Source organism: Bison bison, unplaced genomic scaffold (genome assembly GCF_000754665.1).
Source record: "Bison bison bison isolate TAMUID 2011002044 unplaced genomic scaffold, Bison_UMD1.0 scf7180017864072, whole genome shotgun sequence".
Classification (NCBI taxonomy): Eukaryota; Metazoa; Chordata; class Mammalia; order Artiodactyla; family Bovidae; genus Bison; species Bison bison.
In genome coordinates, this window is record NW_011494644.1 from 5927621 (window position 1) to 5938277 (window position 10657).

Sequence of the window (10657 nt, forward strand, 5' to 3'; positions counted from 1 at the left end):
AACCAAGCTCCTTGAGAAAACGGCTGACTCCAGGTCTGAGGCAATACAAAATGTTCCTGGATCTGTGTGTGCCATAAAGCAATAAAACACTCTAAGGCTGATAGGAACATGTCAAAATGATGCAGGAGCCAGCCTGAAGGGGCAACCACCGACCAAATCTGAAATAATTCAAGCATCAAAATGAATAATGAAAATAATGTATCATAATACAATGAGTAAAAAATCCATAAGTTTATAGTGACATTAAAGAGAGACAAAGGAAGAAAAATCTCCTCACAAAAGAATGCCTGCAAATGTACGTAAAAGAAATGAGAGAACTAGAATATCACCATTTTATAATCAGCAATGTAAAAGTTCATTTAGGCAGGAATTACCAGTGGATGCTAAAGTCATTAGGTAAATGTTTCTTAAGGAACGGAATATTCCTATGGGCTCAAAATATCACCCCATAGATAATTATTAATTACAAAGAGGAAAAGGTAACTTTACAATGGAGTGACCTGGCAGGTATAACTACCAAGTGATTAATCCAACCCACCACCAATAATTGGACATTATGTGTCTCCTGATGTGATGCCATAGGAAGTATACATCATCAACAGTGTAGTATTCTTATTAAAAAGGTTTCATCTAAATCTAAACACAAGGAAACAATTAGATAATTCCAGGCTATAGGACATTCTACAAGAAAACTACCCTGTATTCTTCAAAGACATCAGTGTCATGAAAGACCAAAGATGAGATGACTGTTTTAGTTTAAAAGAGATTAAAGAGAAAGGACAACCGAAAATAATCCATGTACACTGAGCGGACTTTAATAAGAGGTAGGGAAACAGCTATAAAGACTGCTGTGGAACTAGGAAAACTTGTGTGCTGGATGACAGTACTGAATCCATATAAAACTGGGAAGGTGACAGTGATAATAAAATATTGTATTAAAAACATTTAACAAGGACTTCCTTGGTGGTCCAGTGGTTAGGAATCCGCCTGCCAGTGCAGGGGACACAGGTTCGATTCCTGGTCCAGGAAGATCCCATATGCTGCGCGGCAACTAAGCCCAAGTGCCACAATTACTGAGCCCACACACTTCAACTACCGAAGCCCCCACACCCTAGAGCCCATGCTCTGCAACAAGAGAAGCTGCCACAATAAGCCCACACAGCCACCGCGAGGAAGAGTGGCTCCCACTTGCTGCAACTAGAGAAAGTCTGCACATAGTAACAAAGACCCAGCTCCATCGAAAATAAATAAATAAATAAAGATTTTTAAAAGACAGTAGTTCTTAAAAAAAAAAAAAGGTAACAACATTGTAAAGCAATTATACTCCGATAAAAACTAATAAAAAATAAAAAGCATTTAAGTATATAGACACACTCATATACAAAATATGCATGTGTATATAATGCAAAATATTGTTTCTGGACAGCTGATTGAGTTTGCTCTTTATCCTTCCTTGTATTTTCTGGGTTTTTCTAAACCCAATACATGTGTGTACGTGTTCAGTGGTGTCCAACTCTTTATGACCCCATGGACTGTACCACCAGGCTCATCTGTCCACAGAATTCTCCAGGCAAGAATACTGGAGTGGGTTGTCATTTCCTACTCCAAACATATTGCTTGTTAACTATCAAGTCAACTAATTATTTTTTTTACTTTCTACTGTATAACCTTTTAGATATTTTTGAGTTATACTACATACATTAAAATAGAAAAGTCTTAAAGGTAAACCAGAAAATTAGAAAACGTATCTGCAACATAGCTGATAATGAGAAAAAATCCATACTATGTAAGATATTTTGGGAATACACACCAAACTTTTAACAGTGGTTATTTCCAGCTAGTGGGATTACAGGAGAGTTTCATCTTATGTTATAGATATAACTGTATCATGAATTTTTATAACAGTGCTTTGATTTTATAACATATTTGATAAAACAGTTTTAAATAAATTGCCCTTATAAATTAACCAGAAATAGATTAAACTCTCAAACAGAAAAAGAGGCAAAAGAATAAGCAATTCAAGACAAAAAATATAACTTTTTATAATATAATTTTCAAACCGGCTAGTAATCAAAGAAATGAAAATTGAAACAATATATTGTTAACTGTCTAAGAAACTGGCAAGGAGAAAAACAATAGAGCCTAGTGCTGATTAGGGCATGGGGGAATGAGCAGCCTTATTTACTACAAATGAATCCGTAAAGAGGCAGAAACTTTCTACAGAACAAAATGTGACAAAATCTTAAAATTTTTCATTTATTAGCAACTGTAATTTTCAAACTTCTTCCAAGGAATAATCAGAGGTGGGCTCCAAAATTAATGTGCAAGATTGTTTTTAATAGTTTTATTTCTAAACAGTGGATTAAAAAATTAAAGTAAGCCATCATTATCAAATGGTCATTAAAAACCATGTCTTAGGAAGATACTTAATGACTTAAAAATGCTCATTATATTAATGTGAGCAAAAAAGAAAGAGTATAAGATCATATAAACTAGTATTTTTCAAGAAACATGCATATGTATGTATTTATATATGCATCTACTTCATATGTTGTTGTTATTTAGTCAAAGTCATGTCCAACTCTTCTGCGACCCCATGGACTATAGCCCACCAGGCTCCTCTGTCCATGGGATTTCCCAGGCAAGAATACTGGGTTGCCAATTTCCTCCTCCAGGGGATCTTCCCAACCCAGAGACTGAATCCACGTCTAGAGCATTGGCAGGTGGATTCTTTACCACTGAGTTACCTGCAAAGTCCTTTATTTCATATACATTTATGAACATGTATATCTATATATGAACTACTGGGAGGAAGTGTTCCCATGCCTCTCTGAGTGAAGAGATTATGCATCATTTTTATTCTCTTTTATTTTTATGTCTGTTTCCGAAGTACTTTTAAATTTAAAAATACATATACTTTTTTTTTTTAATCTCAGTAGGAATCATGAAAAATCTAAACTTCCATGGCTGACTAACAAAGTACTTTCTGTATCCAGTTCTTTAGAGGGTGGTTCTCTCTTCTTCAGCAATATACATCACCAGTGGGAGGAAAGCAACCTGCTTCTGGCCCTGCCTTCATTCCACTCTGTCCCTGCAGGACAGTCGGCCTAAACGCTCTCCAACCACTAGGACAAGGATGTCCAGATCCCTGGAAGCTGCCCACATCCACCGTGCCTCTCCCACAGCCAAGGCCTGACCAGCAAGGGTGCCAAAAACCCCCGATGAGTCATCAGGAACTCGAACAACAAACACACTCCCTGGAATGTACGAGGTATTACACATGCAGGTAATTAAAGAGAATAACTAGTAGATAAACCAAGTTAGTGACATGCAGCCGCCCAATGGCAGAAGCAGGCCTTCCTGAGGCGACTTCCTGATTTGACAGCAGCATTCCTCACGAGGTCTGTGTGACTTAAAGCTTTATGATGCTTTTAATATAGATGGGAAACAGCTGGGGAAATGCAACACACCACGCACTGTTTGCCCAAATGGGAATAAAAAGCGCTGTGCTCTCACACGGCATCTGGGGAAAGCCGAGGTACCTTATAGCCGCCCTTGGTCCTAATACTGCACCCTTGCCCTTAAAAATAGGCTGTTGCCCTTGCAAAAGCCTCCTCTAATCCACTTCTTCTCTCGAACTTACTTTTTTAGGTTGACTTGCCCCAGGTTCTGTGATGACTTAAAAGGAAGAGGACACCACCCTCCCAGCCTAATTTGCTGCCCACTCGCTGCCACTAATGTCCACCTGCTGCTTACACTCTAAGCCCCTGCAGAAGTGCCTGTCACTTCCCCAGGGCGTGTGAAGAGCCTAGGCAGCCCTGGAGCTAGGCAAATATATTAAGCAACAATTATTTCCATAATGGCAATGTTTTAATGGAAAAGGTTTCCCTCTCTGTTGAGAAGTAAAACACTGCTCCAGTCACTGGAAAAGGCAAACAAACCCAGGCCTCCCAACCCACCCAAAAAAAGTGAGTGAAGGCAAGTCAGAGGGCTGGAGGGAAGCATGTTTACATGCGTGGGGGAGCAGGGCCATCTCCAACCCCTTGGCGAAGTGGGCGGTGGCATCGTAGAACTCCAGCAGCTTGACGAGCTCCAGCTCAGGTCCTGCCCGCTCCACGCCGGAACTGAGGCACACGGGCAGAGAGGGCACCAGGGCCCCCAGGGTCTGAATCAGCAGAACAGTTACGACGTCGTGGGGGTTCTTGAAGACCTGCAGGGGGAGAGAGGCGTCTGTGTTATCACAAGTGAGCAAAGCTTCCAATGAAGCAGACTCCTGGATGGCCTGCAGGAATCCCTGTGAGCCAGGAAGTGGTCCAATCAAGAGCTACAGGGTCCAGGCTTTGCTCAGCACCCATGTGGATGTGCTCAGAAGCTAAGTAAACTAGCAAGACTTGTGCCTTGCCGCCAGGACAACTGGCTACTTCATGTCTGCCTAACTATTTTCAAATCTATCACATGTAGTATTTAGATACTGGCTAGAGAGAGGACTGTGAAAATGAAATGCAGAAACAGGGAGGGTGTGGGTGGCAGGGAACAAATAGAACTAAAGAAGAGCAATTCACTGAATCAGTCGGAGGATCTAGAAGCACATTTGTAGACCAGCCTGCAAATCCTCTGTCCATGGGATTCTCCAGGCAAGAATACTGGAGTGGGTTGTCATTTCCTTCTACAGGAGATCTTCCCAACCCAGGGATCAAACCTGGATCTCCTACATTGCAGGCAGATTCTTTACCCACTGAGTTAGATAGTGAGTGAGTGAGTGAAGTTGCTCAGTCGTGTCCGACTCTTGCGACCCCGTGGACTATAGCCTACCAGGCTTCTCCGTCCATGGGATTCTCCAGGCAAGAATACTGGCGTGGGTTGCCATTTCCTTCTCCAGAGTTAGACAGTAATACTACCCAAAGCCATCTATATATTGAGTGCACTCTCCATTAAAATCCCAAAAGTATTTTTTGGGAGAAACAGGAAAACTCATTCTAAAATTCATATGGAATTTCAGGGAACCCCAAATAGCAAAAACAATACTGAAAAAGAACAACATTGACTATCTCATACTTCCTATTTTCAAAATTTACAACAAAGCTATAATAGCCAAAACAGTGTGGCATTTGCATAAAAACAGACAAATAGCCCAATGGAATAGAAGAGAGAGCCCAAACACATGCATGGTCAAATGATTTTCAACAAGGGTGCCAAACATCATTCCATCAGAAAAGGACAGTCTTTTTGACAAATGGTGCTCAGAAAACTGGAAATCCACATGCCAAAAAAAAAAAAAAAGTTGGATCCTTACCTTATATCATATATAAAAATTAACTCAAATGTTGAGACCTACATGTTAAAGAGTGAGCTGTAAAATTCTTAGAAGAAAACATAGGGTAAATTTCTCATGATCTTGGATTCTTATGCATGGCTGGTGGGAATGTAAAATGTTGCAGTTGCTATGGAAAACATGTGGCAGTTCCTCAAAATGTTAAACATAGGATTATATGATCCAGCAATTCCACTTGGAGGTATACTCCCCAAAAAATTGAAAACAGGGACCCAAATAGATGTTTGTACACCCCTGTTCATAGCAGCATTATTCCAAACAGCCAGAAGACAGAAGCAATTCAAGTGTTTATCTACAAATGAATGGATAAACAAAATGCGGAAAATACACACATCAGATTATTCAGCCATAAAAAGGGAAGGATCCTAGAAAACATTATGCAACGTACATAAAACAGCACTCACTTGACACTAGCATTTATATCATGTAAATATTACCTCTTTTTTCATTCGCCCCCCAAGAGAAGAGGGGTACCAATGTGACTATCAACACAAATGCACCCACTGAAATCATATGGCAGCAACTGGTTATAAGGTGGTCATGTACATGGGCCAAAATATGCTAATATCTTTTCTTAAGATTATTATGAAAAGAGAAGATCAAATTTTTTAATTCTCATAGTGAATTCAATGAGCACCTATTTAGTTTAATAAATATCACTGCTGGAGTCTGAGAGAAAGAGACAGAGGAAATTTGCATTTAACTCAACTCAAATACCAAAACGACCAATTTATATTTCCTGAATGACAGCTTCCAGCCATCTACTAGGCATCACCATAGAGCTGAGCCACTCTCTCTTGGAATTTTAAAGTGTCCCAGGTTGGAATTCATTCTTTTCCTGCTGACCTCCTCAGACCTGTTTCTCTCAACTTCCTTATTTCTGTCAGTAGCATCTCCATTCAACCAGAATAAAAATCTCCCTTTTCACTTTCCTTTCTTTCAGGTCCTTTGTCACTTACCAGGTTCTAACAATTGCCCATTTTTTAACTGGATGCCTTTGTTACGTTACCATCACCATCATAGACCAAACATAGCTTCCTGTCTTCAGTCTTTCTTCATCAGTTCACCCTATGTACCATTACCAAATTCACTATTTTTAAAGGTTATTTAGAATTTTCCTTATGCTTTAAATGTTTAAATATTGCAAGATTCAACAATTAATATTTTGCCACAAATGCTGTACTTCCTAAACCATTGGAAAGGTAATCACAGGTATCATGACATGTTACCACTAAATACTTTGGCATATATCTCCTAAAAATAAGGCCAGCCTTATCACTACAACACTGTAACTAATCAAATTTAACCTTGATGTAATACTTATACCTGCTACGGTCCATGTTCAAATCTCCTCAATTGTCCTTTTAATGTTCTTCTGAATAGCTTTTTTTGTCATCATGCAGAATCCCATCCAAGATCGTGAAATTACATTCAGTTGCCTTTTTGTCTCCTTTAATCTTAATAACTCCCTGACTGTTTTTCTTTCATGACACTGACATTTTTGAAGAGTCCAGGATAGTTGTTTCAAAAAATGGTCTTCGATTTATCTGCATACTTCCTCTTGGTAAGGCTTTTTGGCAGAGGAACTACACAGATGATGGTCTGACACCAAAGTGATTCTTAAAACAGTAACATCATTCACACTACTACTCCAGATGCTCACTGCCTTCTAGAGAAAGCCAAATTCCTGTCTTGCACTCAGCGTTTCTCCATCATATATTCCCACTCCCTTCACACAACACTGACCAATACACACCCTCCTCTGTCTCTATCCAAAGTATTAATATTCCCTCCACGATCCCCCAAACATAAGAGAATCACCATGATCTTTAGATATCACCCAGTCCAACTTCCCGATTTGACAAAAGAAACATTTTACTACAAGAAAGGATGGAACCAATGGAGACAATGAAAAGTATTCTTATCTAGAAAAAGAAATCCTGACTCTTCTCCTCCCTCGTATTGTGAGAAAGGACTAGGCAATGAGTATCTATTTCACTTTTATCTCCTACTTAAATGACTTGAGGCGGGGGAAGAATTAAACTAAACAACTCTAAACCAAAGCCTTCTAATTGGTTGGGCAGCTGAAACTATAATGTTTACAGCTGACAGTTTCAGCTGACCAACCAACAAGTCTCTCATGTTCAAAGGTGTCCCTTTTCCTTTAAAGTGATCTGGCATAAGGGATGCTTTGGCCATTGGTTAAAGAACAACCAAAAGGTTCAAAAGACTACAAGATCAAACTTAACAACTAGGGGCATGGAATTAACCCAAACAACACATGCAGAAACAATCTGGCATTACCTTACACTGGAACTCTCCAGGCAAGAATACTGGAGTGGGTAGCCATTCCCTTCTCCAAGGGATCGTCCCAACCCAGGGATTGAACCCAGGTCTCCTGCATCACAGGCAGCTTCTTTATTCTTTACTGTCTGAGCCACCAGGGAAGCCCCACCTTACACTATATACAAAAATTGATTCAAGATGGGCCATAGAACTAAATGTAAAAGCTCAACAAGCATCTGGAAGAAAACATAGAAGAATGTCTTTGCAACTTGGGGGCTGGTGATAGTTTCTGAGGACAAAGAAAGAATAACCATATAAGAAAAATATGATAAAATCAAGTTCATCAAAATCAATACTTCTGCTCAGACTGGAAGGAAATATCTACAAAATATATCTGATCAAGAACTTATATCCAGAATATATAAAGAACTTCTATAACTCAATAATTAAAAAAGCAAGTTACGCAATTTTTTTAAAAATAGGCAGGACACCAGAACAGATACTTCACAAAGGAAGATATACAAGTGGCCAATAAGCATGATAAAAGGAGTTCAACACCCTTAGTCATCAGGGAAATGCAAATTAAAACCACAGTGAGATACTACAACACACCCACCAGAGTGGCTAAGATGAAAAAGACTGACAACATCTAATGATGGCAAGGATGTGGAGCAATCGGAACTCTCACATACTTGTGTGTGGGAGTGTGCAAAAGCACAACCACTTTGCAAAAGTGTGATTTCTTATATATCTAAATATAGACCTACTCTATAACCCAGCAGCGCCTCTCCCATGTCTTCACCCAAGAGATATGAGCATGCGGTATCCACGAAAAAACTTATAGAACAATGTTCAGAGCAGCTTTACTTATAATCGCACCGAACTAGAAACAGTCCAAGTGTCCATCGAGAAAAGGTTGAACAAACAAAACTGAGATATGTTCATACCATGTAAGAGCGTTCAGTAACGAAAAGGAACTACTGATACAACACGAATATATCTTCAAAAACAGGCTGAATAAAAGAAGCCTCAACAAAAGAACATACACCGTAAAATTCCATTGACATGAAATTCTACAACAGGCTGAACTAATTTATGGTGGAAAAAAAATGGAACAGTGGTTGCCCTCGGTGATGGTGGTACAGAGACAAACTGAGAAGGAGCACTAGAGAACTTTCTAGGATGACAGTTGTGTTCGGTACCTTGGTAGGGGATTAGGTTAAACTGTGCTTGTCAAAACTAATCAAATGGCATATTTAAGATCATCACATTTCACAATTTACCTAAAATAATCTCAGTAAACAAATACTGAACTCTAGTCAATGATACGTGTGTTTGGAAGTGAATGATGTTTGCAACTTACTTTGAAATGAGTCAAAAAATAAGATGAGTCAGTGAACAGATAGACACATGGAGAGATGGATAGATTTGCGATAAAGCAAACATAGCAAAATGTTCATCGTAGAACACAGGAGGGGTGGGTACATGGGTGTTCACTGTACAATTCTTTCAAATTTTTTGTACGTTGGGAAATTTTCATGTTAAAATATTGAGGATAAAAAGTCTTCAGAGACACATTCACCCTGGTACCTTTGGATTTCTTCTGCGCTATACTGAGCTTTAGGAGATGACAGTCACGTATCATGCTCACATTTTGAAAAGAAAATGGGCCATGGGACAAAAGTGTACATTAGCATAAACTTGTATCTTACAGGGACTTCCCAGCTGGCTCAGTGGTAAAGAACCCGCCTGCCAATGCCAATGTAAGAGACACAAGAGACCAAGAGACAAGGGTTCGATCCCTGGGTTGGAAAGATCCCCTGGAGTAGGAAGTGGCAACCCACTCCAGTATTCTTTTTTTTTTTTTCACTCCAGTATTCTTATCTAATTTTCCATGGACAGAGGAGCCTGGCGGGCTACAGTCCACATAGTTGCAAAGAGTCAGACAGGACTGAGCATGCACTGAAGGACACACATCACATCTTGCAAAACTTGGGGTGAGGCCTGAACAGAAGTGTGAGAAGTCGAAATCCTTTTTCTCAAACACTGAGGGGCATCTGTACATATGCACACGAACTGTCTTTATCTTCCTGATATAAGCAGCAGACAAGGACCCAGAAATGAGTGTGGATGGACAGGGTCACTGAAAACTGACAATTACATAAAAACCACGAAACTTCCACAGGAGGTTGTTTTTTGTTTTGCTTGTTTGGTTGGTTGCTTTTTTTTTTTTTTTTTAGACTGAATGGTTCAAGAAGAAAGAAACAAGGATGGAGAAGACTGCTTCAACAATCTTGAACAACCTGACCCTGGGTGAGGAATCATCTCCAACCACCGTCAAGTTCATGCCTGCAAATGACTGACCAACACTTGAAGGCTGATTCACAATGAATTTTGAAAAAAATAGAATAAGCCACACCATGAACAGGCCCAGTTAGTCATTACTCAGACAAAAAAAAAGATGATCTAGGGCACCTCTTGGCATGAAGACATGGGACCAGTGATTTATACCCTTTAAGGCTGAAAATTCGAGAAATTAAAGGATGGAAAGTTCCTGAAAGTAAATGAAATGCATTTCCTCTGTCCCACCTCTGCCCTAAGTCAGAGGGCACCTTTAAAACTCTATACCGCTCCTCTAACTCCTGGTGTATTGTGAAAACAAGGGAAACTCACTGTAGACCAGGTAAATTTTACCCAAAGTTAAGATAAAAAAAAGTCTGGTTCACTCAAGCACAACCTGACTAAGGGCCTCCTGCTTTTAGATCAGAAGATAACGGCCTCCAGGAATTCCATGGGCTGCCTGGCTGAACAGCAAGCAACACTGTCACATTAGATCCTATTTAAGATACAGATACGAGCGATAAGAAGAGTTTGAATGGAGACCTGAAGCTTTGCCTGCCTTGGGTTTTGAAGCTTATCTTTTAACCCTTCTGGTGATGGCAGCATAAGGGGAGGTTCTTCAAGCAGAGCTGAGGGTGTCAAGGTCATCAGCCTCTCCCTTGGCACCACAGGCTCTGTCCTCCTGAAAACCCAGATGAG

General features: G+C 39.8%; 1 protein-coding gene across 1 annotated transcript in view; it reads right to left on the reverse strand.

Moving 5' to 3' along the window:
• Nucleotides 1-10657, reverse strand: part of COG7 (component of oligomeric golgi complex 7) — a 90873-nt gene that overhangs the window by 50289 nt on the left and 29927 nt on the right. Inside the window, exon 7 of the mRNA XM_010837200.1 lies at nucleotides 4012-4228. Coding sequence (XP_010835502.1) covers nucleotides 4012-4228 — 217 coding nt within the window. The remainder of the gene's footprint in view (nucleotides 1-4011; nucleotides 4229-10657) is intronic.